The following is a 15596-nucleotide window of genomic DNA, read 5'->3' on the forward strand; positions in this document are numbered from 1 at the left end:
AATCTCAATAGATTGTGTCTACTGAAGGTAAATGGTATAACTGCGATATACCTTAAATGAACAATTAAAAAAGCCAAAAGTTTCTGGATACAAATTTTTTCTAAGTGATTCATAAGTAGAATAAAGTCGAGTTTTTGCAATTTATTTTTTTCTAACAATGAAAGCAAAGACCAGTAAAAGTGTGGCTTATGTCAATGAATATGTGTCTTATGCTATTGATTTTCCGAGCAAATTTAAGAAGGGCATACTTCGTATAGTGATCTTTATTTAGATATGGTGTATGTGAGAAAAAACAGAACTGAAGTAGGTGAGTTTGTTGAAAAGAGCAGAGGATAAATTCTGAGAAAAAGAGTAGGTGGTGACAGCTGGTTTTTAACACATAAAAAAAAAAAAATGCAAAGAGAGTGAAACTAAATTTTATCAGAAGCCAAAGACAGAACAGGTTTGTGAATATATCATCAGTGAAACATATGGATGGGAACTGCTTTATAAATATATTTTATTATACCCTCAAGACATATCATGAACTGAAAAGTCGAAAGAGGAATGCCATTCACAAAGTCTAAAGTTAATATTCCAATCATGTTAAAGAACCACTGTTAGAAACTAGTACATAGGATAACAAGGGAGTTAAAATGTAAAAAGATTAAGTTTATTCATGCCCAAGATTATGGCTGTATTTTACAACAAAAACAAAAAAGCATTCTACAAGGCTATTTTAAAGAAAAGTTAATGAATCTACTAGTTATCTCACTGGAGTTTTACAAACATATAATACAAGGCAGGCGCAGCATTTATTCAGGCTGGTCAAACAATCTTTTAGAGACAGCATGCTTATAAAAGTACTCTTTACTTGTTTGGTAGAAAAAAAATTGAAGGCAGTCACACAAAGCAAAACGGAACATTTAATATCTCCACGTCATTCTCCAGCATTTATATTGGGAAGAGGAACAGAGTGAATTAAGGCAAACAAACCAAGCAGGCAAAATACAGAAATTAGGTCAAACTGTAATTATAATTCCTTTCTGAAATGAATATATTAAATCAAAATGATGCAAAATTAAGTGCAAGGAGTGAGTGCACTGGCTGGAGAAGGTTAGGGAGGATTTGTTTACACTGGTATTAAATAATCACCATGTAACATGCTACACATACTGGACTTTGCATTAATGGTTAGCTTAAACAAAGAGATGCAGGGGAAAACAAGAACATCTACAACCAAAATAACGACACAAAGAAACAGCACTGCAAACCTCAAAAAAAAGTTAGGAATTGAGGGTGAGGGACCTACCAACACAGAATTATCCAACAAGATCTCCTGCACAAAAACAAACGACAGACTGGTCATGACAAAACCAAAAGATAAATACTAGGATGATTTTGACAACAGTCAGCTAAGCATTAAAATATAAATGTTGATAGAGCTATCATTCAAACTGGCTTAGCTTCGACTTTAAAACTATGCCATGAATATTTCATTTTCCAACTTAAAATAGGAGTTGAACTAAGATCTTGGAAACAGTCAACTCAAGATGTAAAGATATAAAATATACAATAACTTAAAAATGTACATTTATGTAATTAGATTTTCCTTTGGAAACTCTCATTAAGCCTCAGTAACAAAGCCAGATCAAATAGACATGAGTGTTAAAAGAGTGATCTAGATTGCATTCAAATGAACAGGTGTCCAGCAAGGGACAAAGTTAATGGTTTACTTCATCACAAGTTAATTATAAATTTTTTACTCTTGGAAGCCAACTTTTAAAACTTAGAATACTGAGAATTGCTAGTGTAGCTAAGACGAAGTTCAGAATGGAAGTTAAACAGCATGCAGTTAGAAGAAAACCCTTTCAGTAAGATTCTTTCCTAATGATGAAATATATTCTGAATCTTCAGGGAGTTTCAATTAAAATGAAAACACTTCATGCTAAATAATTAAATTCTTTGTAGAAAAGAAAATCTGATTATAAAGTTGTTAAACAGGAAAGCAAAAGCAATTTTCTTACTATAGGAAATACTCTAAAATATAATAAATTCAATCTAATAAATTTAGAATAAAAGCTTACTAAAAAATTAAGACATGAAATTAACACACTATAGTGATAGCAATTTTTGAATGACTTCTGAATAAGAAAAAATCATTTTACTGCTTAAATATTATGAGTAACATAAATAATATTTGTTGTTAATTTTGATTTTCACAACTGCTCTTAATATTCCAAGAGAAACATCCAATAGTAATCTCTATTCTTTATATGTAAACTTTCTCAGTCTGGGAAAAAAAAGAGTAACAAATTTAATCAGTTCTAATTCACTAAGAATTAGTAAGTTTTGCTCTTTATTTCTCAATAAATATAATGGAGAGTGAAAGTCTGACCAACTTGCAAAGGAATGGCTATTTTTCAAAAATTGGTTTTGGGGATGGTTCTTTGAATTAGAGAATAATATTCCTAGGGAAAAGTCATTGAGTAGTAAAGGTAAAAAAAAAAAAAACCCTTTTCCAGTAAGTGCTATTTTCTCTAATATGTGTTTAACCTAGAGAGGAACCAAGTTTCTATCAGAAAAGTCAGTCACATCCTTTTTTTAAGAGTCTTACATAACTTTGACCATAAGAATCACTATGAACATTAACATAATGTCTAAGTTATATGTTAGAAAATAAAAACTACTACATATTGAGTGGTTATTAAGTGCCTAGGACATGTGCCTTAATGGGTGGTATCTCGTGCAATCTTTGTTTTATAGACAAGATAGCTGAGGCTGGAAGAGGTTATGGGACTTCTCTAAGGCCACAAAGCTAGGAGGTGGTAGAGATGAGGTTAAGAGCTAATCAAAACTACAAAGTCAGTAAGAAATAAAGAAATGGGAACTTAACAAGGAGTTCAGAAACTGGATTCTAGGGGCGCCTGGGTGGCTCAGTCGGCTGAGCATCCGGCTTGGGCTCAGGTCATGATCTTGTGGTCCGTGAGTTCGAGCCCCTCATTGGGCTCTGTGTTGACAGCTTGGAGCCTGAAGCCTGCTTCAGATTCCGTGTCTCCCTCTCTCTCTGTCCCTTCCCTGCTCATACTCTGTCTCTCTCTAAAATAAAAAACATAAAAAAAATTAAAAAAAAAAAAAAGAAACCTGGATTATAGACTTAGAGCTACCACTACTTCTAGATATGTTACCTTGGACAAATTATTTGACTTTTTTGGTGCTTGGTTTTGTTTTGTTTTTTGGGCGGGGGGGAAGATTGGTTTTAATGATATTTGAAGTTCTTTCAAGGTCTGAAATGCTGTATATCCTGCCTTCAGCTTGTGAATGAAAGGTCTGTCTAAAGTAATAATTCTCAACTGTCATGTTACTAATGGGAATGTGTTGTAAACATTCTAGGGGCAGAAATAGTTTAAAAGCAATGGTGTCAAGTTTTAATTCCAAATGTAACCCAATTTTTGAGGCAAATTTAGATAGAAACTGGTGATACTCAAGGTAAATCTTAAAACCATTGATGATTATGAACCATTTACCAGAACTTTTAGCATTTAGCTTGCATTATTTATTAAACATATTATTAGAACCCAGATATTGATGCATATGCCACTAGAATATTAAGGAAAAATGTTATTTTCCCATCTGAGGTGGAGAGAACTTTATATATAATTATTTGAAATAATGTCACATACATTTTTTCCATGTCCTATAGCATTTATACAGTACCCAGGACATTTGAGCATCCAATACATGTTTACTGATTAATGAATAAACATTCCAAATGGTAAGTTCAAAATTAATAGAACAAAACTGAATCAATATATGAGAGGTTTGAGATGTGATTACATGAAATTTGGCCCTACCCGCTAAAAAAACCAGAAACGAGAGGAAACAGCTATTGTACACAGACTAGAGAATTATTAAAAATAAATCTAAGTTTCCAATGAAAAAAAACTAAGGACTCACTTAAAATTTTATACTCACACAGAGGCAGCTGACCAAGCTAGACAGGTTGACATGTCTTGGAGCAAACATATGAAGCTGCTGAAGGCAAGAGATGGCCTGAGCTTGAACAAGACAGTCTGGGTTATCCTGCATCACCGCACAACCCAAAAGACAGGAAGTCCTTAAGGTGGAAATGGAAGTACTATTACCTAAAATGAAAGCACAAATCTTTGAATAATTCGTCTATGAAATCATTCCTCTTTAAACTCATATTACTGAGTTTATTAATTTTAACCAATTTTAAACTTAAGGATCTGTGAAGTAAATTTCTTCTACAAAAGAAAGCCAGGTGACAGATTTTTGGGTTATATTAGTTACTCCTAGTCTGAAAAATTTGTCAATACAAATCACTAGGCAACTAAGAACCTCAGCCTATCTGAAGGCTACACCAAAATTTCATGAAAAGTGGAATTAGAATGCCTAATGAACTTAGCCCTGCTTATATTAGTTGAGTTTCTTTCAAATATTAAAATCATTCATGGACTTTACATTTGAAAAGATCAGATTACCTGAGTTTTGGGACTTAGTCATTTATTTCTTAGAAGAGAGAAGCTCTTTACACTATTCCACTTGAATTTCTCACTTCAATTGTTAAGAAAAGCATATTAAAAATATATCTAATCTTTCTAACTACGACACTCCTTATCTTTTCAAGGTAAAAGAAATCAGACTAGATGGCATTTCACAAAATATACTGATCACCTACTATGTGCCAATCATAAAGGCTTTTCAACTTTTCCCTCATTTGATAGAAAAGGAAACCAAAGACTAAAGACAAAGATTTTCCAAAGGTCATCCAATTAACTGGTGGTGGAGTGGGGCATCTCGCTGGCACAGTTGGTTAAACATCCGACTCCTGATTTGGGCCCAGGTCATGATCTCATGGTTTGTGAGACTGAGCCCTGTGTTGAGTTTTGCACTGACAGCACAGAGCCTGCTTGGGGTTTTCTCTTTCTCTTTCTCAAAAATAAATAAATAAACTTAAAAAAAAAAAAAAAAAAAAAAAGTAGTGGTGGAGCTTACATTAAGTTTCCTACTTTCTATGTTATTTTCTATTATGTCAACATGCAGGAGTCAAAATCTTCTTCCTGACTCTCAATATTCTGCTCATGTATTTGCATAGAACACTGTGCTAAACTCCACTTCACTGACAAGTATTTGAGTCAGTAATAAGAAGTGAATTCATTTTCACATGTGTATTTTTAATTTAAAACATCACAAAATGAGCTATGCATACCCTGTAGTTCTGGACCCAAAGTAGTAATAAGGGCATTCAAACAGCGACCAAGACTTTGTTGAACTTCAGCATGAGTAGGAGGCACATTTAACAATAACATTATAATAAGAGAAAGGGTGGGTTCCACATGCATATGGTACAGTGGGCCAGCAGAATCAATAATCAGTGATAGCGAATGTAGTGCCCAGGTCTGTGAAGACAGAGAAAAACAATTTAAAATGCTACAGCAGCATTAAGAAACATAAAACACAATGAATTGTTCTTTGTTGAAGGAAGTGATAAAGTAACGAGACAGTACAGTACTTGTGTGCTATTATAACTAACCTGGAAAGAGAAATAGAGAACATACAAAGTTTAAGAAAAAATTTCTCTCAAATATCCAGTAAAAAACCCTGACAATCATCTAATTTCGAATGCTAAACTTAAATCTATCTCAGTACTAAGAATTCCAAGATTGGGGTGCCTGGGTGGCTCAGTCGGTTGAGCATCCAACTTCGGCTCAGGTCATGATCTCACAGCTCATGAGTCCAAGCCCCGTGTCGGGCTCTGTGCTGACAACTCAGAGCCTGGGGCCTGCTTTGGATTCTGTGTCTCTCTCTCTCTCTGCCCCTAAACAACTCCCATTCTGTCTCCGTCTCTCTCAAAAATAAGTAAACATTAAAAAAAAAAAAAAAAAAAAAAAAAAAAAAAAAAAAAAAAAAGAATTCCAAGATAATGTTTGGTTCTTTAACTAACAGCTTGAACTAAATCTAGTTTACCGTAAAGTGTTTTTTGTTCAATCTACGTGGAGAACAAAAATTCAAGTTTTTAAAAGATTCAACAAGATTTACAATTACATGCAGTAATATGGACAAATCTCTTGAACGTAATGTTGAAGAAAGCCAGACATAAAAAAGTATGTACCATATGATTCCAATGATATAAAGTATAAAAGCAGGCAAAACTAACATATGATGCTGCAAATTAGGATAGTGGTTATCCTTGGTAGGACAGGTAATAACTAGAAGAGAACATGAGAGCGTTTGGGGTATTGATAATGTTCTATTTCTTGATCTAGGTGCTGGTTACATGGTGTATTTAGTTTGTATACTTTACTCACAGAGACACAAACTTATGATAAGTGCACTTTTACAAACATATAAAAGTAAATATATATGTATTAAATAAGTGTATACATTATATATATAAATATTAATATAGTAAACAAACAGATTTGCCTTTGAGACAAATCTGCCCTGCCACATGGTTTTATAAATAAAGCTTCACTGAAACACAGTTGTGCTCATTCATTTACATACTATTTATGACTGCTACTGCTACAATGGCAGAACTGAGCAGCTGACAGAGAGTGTATGGCATGTAAAGTGTACATAATTTACCATATGGCTCTGAAAATAATAAGTTGGTCAACTCTGGTTTAAATGAAATAAGACTCTACCAGTACCTCAGAATGAGGTTGTCTTTGGAGACAGGGCCTTAATGAAGTTAAAATGAGGCTATTAGAGCAAGCCCTAATCCAATGTGACTAGGGTCCTTCTAAGAAGATAAAATTTGGACAAAGTAATGCTAAGGATGCACATGCACAAAGGAAAAACCATGTGAAGATACAATGAGAAGGTGACCAACTGCAAGCCAAGGAAAGAGAGCTCAGAAGAAACCAAACTGGCTGACACTTTGATCTAGGACTTCTAGCCTACAGAACCATGAGAAAACAAATTTCTGCTATTTAAGCCAACCAGTGAATGAATGAATGAATGAATGAATGAATGAATGAAAGAAAGAAGGAAGGAAAGAAAGAAGACTGGCCATATACTGACAACCAAGCAGTCAGACAGATGATGGGTATAATAGATTCCTTATAGTTTACCCTCTATCTACTTCTATACACATTTGAAGGACATAAAAATTCCTCCCTTTAGGAAATTCAGAAAGCTTTATCCCTCTTATCAATGAATGTATAAGAAAGCTTAGAGTACTAAACATTCTACAAAAATAAACTGTTAAGTCAGAGACAGCAGTAATCAAGAAGAGTCAGATTTAATGACACTGGAAGCCACTAAAAGCATTTAAATTAATCAACTGAAAAAGTATTCGATGTAAATGTATGTGCATTTGCAAGAGACTTCTTGAAGGGGGAGAAGAGAAATATAATAAATAGAAGCAAAGGAGGATGAAAGAATGGGACACCTTATAAGTTAACTCAATCAACTACTGGATAATGATGAAGAGACTATTAGTAATATGGTAGTAATTCAAAGAAGGAAAGCTAACTGTGGATTAGGGATGTTGAAATTTGACAAGAAGGTGGTTAAACTGGATTTCAGAACGCTAGAAAATTTGGATGATCAGATAGGACCAGGAAGGGAAAAGAACAATAGGAAAATAGAAGTGCAGACATGAGAATGGCATGAGTGGAATGAGAACAGGCAGACTGCCTATGAGAGAAGTCAGTACTCTGGGGTAATGATAGATAAGGTTCCTGGGTCAGCTGATAGGACTTGAATGAGAAGGAGATTTAGGAAGCAATAAGCAGTCTCCCAGCTTTTTGACAGGAAAGTTGCAAGATGAAAGCCTTTCAGGAAAACAAATGTGGCTTCATATCTAGGTAGAGTTGAAAAGAACCTAAAAACACTACTATAATAATTAGGAACACACGAGGGGGACAGAGATAAGATAAGGAGAGTAAAAGAACAGGAAGAATAACAATCAATCAAGATTTGATTTTAAAAAATTTGATTTTAAAATATCAAGAGAATGATGATTTTAACTGACATGGGTAAGATGTGTACAATAATATGGTAATGTGGTTAAGAGCATGGGTTTGGAGCCCATGACTTGTGTTCTTGAACTGATTAGATGATTTTTTAGCTTTCAGCTGTGAGCAAGTTACTTAGCTTCTGTAAGCCCCAGTTTTCTTTCTGTATAAGGGGAATATACACCCTAGATTACTGTGAGGCTTACATATGTTAATATGTTGTTAGAAGAATGTGATACAAAGCTTGGTACCTATTAAGTTCTCCAAAATGGTAAATGTTATTATTAAGATGGAAGGAAGATCGATTTCAGAAAAAAAATACTAAATTTGACTTTAGAAACTCCTGAGTGTGAAGTAATGATAGCAAGATTTGACTAAGACTTGAATTTCAAAAATCCGTCCAGGTTAACAATGGCTTAGACATTTACTGGGCGGTGTGTGTGTGTGTGTGTGTGTGTGTGTGTGTGTGTGTGTGTGTGAATTATTTACAAGTTACTAGTGGCCGATAAACATAATCTGCATTATCTACAAATCATGAATTTCAAGAAAAGTATCACATGGAGTATTTACCTGCACATCAGGAGAAGTACTGTCCTGAGACAAAGTATAAAGGATTCCGACACAAGAATTCAAATGCTGAGAAGAACTTATCCCTCCTAAATATCTATGTAGGGATCCCAAAGCCAATGAGTATCCTGTTCTGGTAACCACATCCCTTGCTGATTTCAGTCTGTAATTATGGAAATAAACAATAGTTACTGAAAAAAACTAATGCATGTACACTGTCACTTAGGCAAAACTTTTTGTATGAATAGCTGCAAAATTCAAAAATATATGTTACTGATAAAAACATTTTGAAATAACCTGAAAGGTATCTTAAAAACAAAAACATTTTAAATAAAAACGTCTTCACATTTTTAAAGATTTAAGTATGAACAATTTCAATGTTTTTCAGAGATGCACACACTAAATTTATAAAACAAGCATTATTACTTTACTGTTAAGTCACTCTTTAAAAGTTCAAGTATAGGGGCGCCTGGGTGGCTCAGTCGGTTGAGCGGCCAACTTCAGCTCAGGTCATGATCTCGCGGCCCGTGAGTTCGAGCCCCGCATCAGGCTCTGTGCTGACAGCTCAGAGCCTGGAGCCTGTTTCAGATTCTGTGTCTCCCTCTCTCTGACCCTCCCCCCTTCATGCTCTGTCTTTCTCTGTCTCAAAAATAAATAAACGTTAAAAAAAAAAAATTTTTTTTTTAAAGTTCAAGTATAACCAACATACAATATGCTATTAGTTTCAGGCATACATTGTAGTGATTTGACATTTTGATACATTATCAAAAGATCCTGACAATAAGTCTAGTTACCATCTATTACCATACAAATTTTCATCAATTTTATTGACTATATTCCACATGTTATACATGAGATTCCCATGACTTATTTATTCCCTTCACCTATTTTGTCCCTCTTCCCCTGCTTCCTGTAACCAACAGTTTATTTCTTGCATCTATGACTTATTTTCTTTGTTCATTCATTTCTTTTCACAAGTAAGTGAAATTACATGGTACTGGTCTTTCTTGGTCTTATTTTACTGAGCATAATACACTCTAGGTCCATCCATGTTGTTGCAAATGGCATGATTTCCTTTTTTATGGCTGAGTAATATTACACACACACCCATCTTCTTTATCCATTCATTTATTAATAAACACAGGTTGCTTCCATATTTTGGCTACTATAAATAATGTAGCAATGAACACGAGGGTGCATATAGCTCTTTGCATAGCATGACTTAAAAAAAACAAAACTTTTTTTAATGTTTGTTTATTTTTGAGAGACAGAGCATGAGCAGAGGAGAGGCAGAGAGGGAGATACAGAGTGTGAAACAGGCTCCAGGCTCTGAGCTGTCAGCACAGAGCCTGATGCGGGCTCGAACTCACAAACCATGAGATCATGACCTGAGCCGAAGTTAGATGCTTAACTGACTGAGCCACCCAGGTGCCCCATAGCATGATTTTTTTTTTTTTTTAGCGTTTATTTATTTTTGAGAGAGAGAGAGAGAAAGAGAGACAGAGAGAACATGAGAGGCAGACGGGCAGAGAGAGAGAGACGGAGACACAGAATCGGAAGCAGGCTCCAGGCTCTGAGCTGTCAGCACACAGCCCGATGCAGGGCTCGAACCCATGGACTGAGAGATCATGACCTGAGCTGAAGTCGGATGCTCAACCAACTGAGCCGTCCAGGCACTCCTGCAGATAGTTCTCTGAATTGATGTTTTCATTTCCTTTGAATAAATACTCAGAAGTGGAATTGCTGGGTCAAATGGTATTTCTATTTTTAATTTTTTTAAGAACCTCTACGCTGTTTTCCATAGTGGTTGTACCAATTATATTCCCACAATGCATGAAGTTTCCCTTTTCTGCACATCCTCAACACTTGTACTATCTTTTGGATACAAACCAATTAGACAAGTGTGAGCTGATATCTCATGGTGGTTTTGATTTGCATGTCCCTGATGATTAATGATGTTGAGAATCTCTTAATGTGCTTGTTGGCCATCTGTATGCCTTCTTTGGGAAAAAATTTAATCACATCGTCTGCCTATTTTTTTTAAGTTTATTTTTATTTTTTTATTATTTTTAAATTTATTTATTTTTTAATTTACATGCAAGTTAGCATACACTGCAACAGTGATTTCAGGATTAATGCCCCTTACCCATTTAGCCCATCCTTCCTTCCTCAACCCCACCAGCCACCCTCTGTTTGTTCTCCATGTTTAAGAGTCTCTTATGTTTTGTCCCCTCCCCCCCGCCACCCCGGTTTTTATATCATATTTGCTTCCCTTCCCTTAGGTTCATCTGTTTTGTATCTTAAAGTCCTCATATGAGTGAAGTCATATATTTGTCTTTCTCTGACTAATTTCGCTTAGGTTAAAACTCTCTACTTCCATCCACGGAGTTGTAAAAGGTAAGATTTCATTCTTTTTGACTGCCGAATAATACTCCATTGTGTGTGTATACATAGATTTATACACACACACACACACACACACACACACACACACACACACCACATCTTCTTTATCCATTCATCCATTGACGGACATTTGGGCTCTTTCCATACTTTGGCTATTGTTGATAGTGCTGTTATAAACATGGGGGTGCATGTGCCCCTTCTAAACAGCATACCTGTATCCATTAGATAAATACCTAGTAGTGCAATTGCTGGGTCATAGGGTAGTTCTATTTTTAACTTTTAAGGAGTTATATTTTTAACTTTTTAAGGAACCTCCCTACTGTATTCCAGAGTGGCCGCACCAGTTTGCATTCCCACCAGCAGTGCAAAAGAGATCCTCTCTCTACACATCCTCGCCAACTTCTGTTGTTGCCTGAGTTGTTCATGTTAGCCATTCTGACAGGTGTGAGGTGGTATCTCATTGTAGTTTTGATTTGTATTTCCCTGATGATGAGTGATGTTGAGCATTTTTCATGCATCAGTTGGCCATCTGGATGTCTTCTTTGGAGAAGTATCTATTCTTGTCTTTTGCCCATTTCTTCCCTGGATTATTTGTTTTTTGGGTGTTGAGTTTGGTAAGTTCTTTACAGATTTTGGATAATAACCCTTTATCTCATATGTTGTTTGCAAATATCTTCTCCCATTCTGTCAGTTGCCTTTAGTTTTGCTGATTGTTTCCTTTGGTGCAGAAGCTTTTTATTTTGATGAGGTCCTAATAGTTCATTTTTGCTTTTTTGTTTCTCTTGCCACTGGAGACGTGTTGAGTAAGAAGTTGCTGTGGTCAAAGTCAAAGAGATTTTTGCCTGCTTTCTCAAGGATTTTGATGGATTCCTGTCTTATATTTAGGTCTTTCATCCATTTTGAGGTTAATTTTGTGCATGGTGTAAGAAAGTGGCCCAGGTTCATTTTTCTGCATGTTGTTTTCCAGTTTCCCCAGCACCATTTGCTGAAGAGATTGTCTTTATTCCATTGGATATTCTTTCCTGCTTTGTCAAAGATTAGTTGGCCGTATGTTTGTGGGTCCATTTCTGGGTTCTCTATTCGATTCCATTGATCTGAATGTCCGTTCTTGTGCCAGTATCATGATGTCTTGATGATTACAGCTTTGTAATACAGCTTGACGTCCGGGATTGTGATGACTCCTGCTTTGGTTTTCTTTTGCAAGATTGCTTTGACTATTCGGGTTTTTGTAGTTCCATACAAATTTTAGGATTGTTTGTTCTAGCTCTGTGAAGAATGCTGGTGTTATTTTGATAGGTACTGCATTGAATATGTAGATTGCTTTGGGTAGTATTGACATTTTAACAATATTTGTTCTATCCAGGAGCATGGAATATTTTCGCATTTGTGTGTGTGTGTGTCTTCTTCAATTTCTTTCATAAGCTTTCTATAGTTTTCAGTATATAGATTTTTTACCTCTTTGGTTAGATTTATTCCTAGGTATTTTATGGTTTTTGGGGTAATTGTAAATGGGATAGGTTCCTTGATTTCTCTTTCTGTTGCTTCATTGTTGGTGTATAGGAATGCAACCAACTTCTGTGCATTGATTTTATATGCTGTGACTTTGCTGAATTCATGTATCAGTTCTAGCAGTTTTTTGGTGGAATCTTTTGGGTCTTTCATATACAGTATCATGTCGTCTGCGAAGAGTGAAAGTTTGACCTCCTCCTGGCAGATCTGAATGCTTTTTATTTCTTTGTGTTGTCTGATTGCTGAGGCTAAGAATTCCAATACTATGTTGAATAACAGTGGCAAGAGTGGACATCCCTGTCTTCTTCCTGACCTTAGGGGGAAAGCTCTCAGTTCTTCCCCGAGGATGATGTTAGTGGTGAGTCTTTCATATATGGCTTTTATGATCTTGTGGTATGATCCTTCTACCCTACTTTCTTGGGGAGTTTCTTATCAAGAAAGGATGCTGTTTTTGTCAAATGTTTTCTCTGCATCTATTGAGAGGATCATGTGCTTCTTGTCCTTTCTTTTATTGACATGATGAATCACATTGTTTTGTGGATATTGAACCAGCCCAGCATCCCAGCTATAAATCCTACTTAGTTGTGGTGAATAATTTTTTTAATGTATTGTTGGATCCAGTTGGCTAATATCTTGTTGAGGATTTTTGCATCCATGTTCATCAGGGAAATTCGTCTATAGTTCTCCTTTTTAGTGGGGTCTCTGTCTGGTTTTGGAATCAAGGTAATGCTGTCTTCATAGAAAGAGTTTGGAAGTTTTCCTTCCATTTCTATTTTTTTGGGACAGCTTCAAGAGAATAGGTGTTAATTCTTCTTTAAATGTTTGGTAGAATTCCCCTGGCAAGCCATGGGGTCCTGGACTCTTGTTTTTTGGAAGATTTTTGATTAGCAATTCGATTTATTTATTGGTTATGGGTCTGTTCATATTCTCTTTTTCTTCTTGTTTCAGTTTTGGTAGTTTATATGTTTCTAGGAATTTGCCCATTTCTTCCAGATTGCCTATTTCATTAGTACATAATTGCTCATAATATTCTCTTATTATTGTTTGTATTTTGCTGTGTTGGTTGTGATCTCTCCTCTTTCATTCTTGATTTTATTTATTTGGGTCCTTTCCTTTTTCTTTTTGATTAAACTGGCCAGGGGTTTATCAATTTTGTTAATTCTTTCAAAGAATCAGCTTCTGGTTTCATTTATCTGTTCTGTTTTTGTTTTGTTTGTTTTTGTTTCGATAGCATTGATTTCTGCTCTAATCTTTATTATTTCCTGACTTCTGATAGTTTTGCATTTTATTTGCTGTTCTTTTTCCAGCTCTTTAAGGTGTAAGGTTAGGTTGTGTATCTGAGACCTTTCTTCCTTCTTTAGGAAGGCCTGGATCGCTATATACTTCCCTCTTATGATTGTCTTTACTGCGTCCCAGAGGTTTTGGGCTATGGTGTTATCATTTTCATTGGCGTCAATGTACTTTTTAATTTCCTCTTTAACTTCTTGGTTAGCCCATTCATTCTTTAGTAGGATGTTCTTTAGTCTCCAAGTATTTATCTTTCAACATTTTTTCTTGTGGTTGTGAGTTTCATAGCATTGAAAATATGGTCTGAAAATATGCATGGTATGATCTCAATCTTTTTGAACTTGTTGAGGGCTGATATGTGTCCCAGTATGTGATCTATTCTGGAGAAGGTTCCATGTGCATTGGAGAAGAATGTGTATTCCGCTGCTTTAGGATGAAATGTTCTGAATGTGTCTGTTAAGTCTATTTGGTCCAGCATGTCATTCAAAGCTATTGTTTCATTGTTGATTTTCTGTTTAGACGATCTGTTGATTGCTGTAAGGGGGAGGAGGTTGTAGTCCCCTACTATTATGGTATTATTATCAAAGAGTTTCTTTCTGTTTGTGATTGATTTATATATTTGGGTTCTTCCACATTTGGAGTATAAATGCTTACAATTGTTAGGTCTTCTTGGTGGACAGACCCCTTAATTACGATATAATGCCTTTCTTCATCTCTTGTTACAGTCTTTATTTTAAAGTCTAGATTGTCTGATATAAATGTAGCTATTCCGGCTTTCTTTTGGTACCATTAGCATGATAGATGGTTCAACATCCCCTTACTTTCAATTTGAAGGTGTCTTTAGGTCTAAAGTGGGTCTCTTGTAAACAGCATATAGATGGATCTTATTTTCTTATCCATTCTGTTACCCTATGTCTTTTGATTGGAGCATTTAGTCCATTGACATTTAGAGTGAGTACTGAAAGATATGAATTTATTGCCTTTATGTTGCCTGTAGAGTTGGAGTTTCTGGTGTCCTCTGGTCCTTTCTAGTCTTTCTTGCTTGTGGTCTTATTTTTTTCTCTCTCCTGTCTTTTCTGCCCTCAGAGAGTCCCCCTTAAAATTTCTTTCAGGGCTGGTTTAGTGGTCATGAACTCCTTTAATTTTTGTTTGGGAAACTTTTAATCTCTCCTTCTATTCTGAATGATAGCCTTGCTGGATAAAGAATTCTTGGCTGCATATTTTTCCGATTCAGCACATTGAATATATCCTGACACTCCTTTCTGGCCTGCCAAATTTCTGTGGATAGGTCTGCTGCAAACCTGATCTGTCTTCCCTCGTAGGTTAAGGACTTTTTTTCCCTTCCTGCTTTCATGATTCTGTCCTTTTCTAAGTACTTTGTGAATTTGAATATGATATGCCTTGTTGATGGTTGGTTTTTGGTGAATCTAATGGGAGTCCTCTACTTCCTGGATTTTGATGTCTGTGTCTTTCCCCAGGTTAGGAAAGTTTTCTGCTATGATTTGCTCACATAACCCTTCTACTCCTTTTTCTATCTTCTGGGACCCCTATGATTCTGATTCCTTTTTAATAAGTCACTGATTTTCCTAATTATTTTTCTAATTTTTAATGTTTATTTATTTTTGAGACAGAGACCGTATGAGCAGTGAAGGGGCAGAGAGAGAGGGAGACAAAGAATCTGAAGCAGGCTCCAGGCCCTTAGCCCGACACAGGGCTTGAACTCACGAACTGGGAGATCCTGACCCGAGCCAAAGTTGGACACTCAACCAACTGAGCCACTCAGGAGCCCCTGATTTTCCTAATTCTCAAATCGTGTTCTTTTGCCTTAGTCTCCCTCTTTTTTTCTGCTTCATTATTCTC

The 15596-nt window shown here is 35.7% G+C and overlaps 1 protein-coding gene across 11 annotated transcripts in view; it reads right to left on the reverse strand.

Moving 5' to 3' along the window:
* HEATR5A (HEAT repeat containing 5A) overlaps positions 1-15596 on the reverse strand; it is a 120730-nt gene that overhangs the window by 42971 nt on the left and 62163 nt on the right. For 6 of the 11 annotated variants that reach the window (XM_045450632.1, XM_045450629.1, XM_045450631.1 and 3 more), the window contains exons 19-21: positions 8538-8697; positions 5213-5402; positions 3955-4124 (exon numbers count right to left, since the gene is read on the reverse strand). In XM_045450632.1, coding sequence (XP_045306588.1) covers positions 3955-4124; positions 5213-5402; positions 8538-8697 — 520 coding nt within the window. Of the gene's footprint in view, positions 1-1291; positions 1319-3954; positions 4125-5212; positions 5403-8537; positions 8698-15596 lie in introns of all 11 variants that reach the window. The other 5 variants (XM_045450624.1, XM_045450626.1, XM_045450625.1 and 2 more) reach the window with 1 other exon arrangement.

Source organism: Leopardus geoffroyi, chromosome B3 (assembly GCF_018350155.1).
Source record: "Leopardus geoffroyi isolate Oge1 chromosome B3, O.geoffroyi_Oge1_pat1.0, whole genome shotgun sequence".
NCBI lineage: Eukaryota > Metazoa > Chordata > Mammalia > Carnivora > Felidae > Leopardus > Leopardus geoffroyi.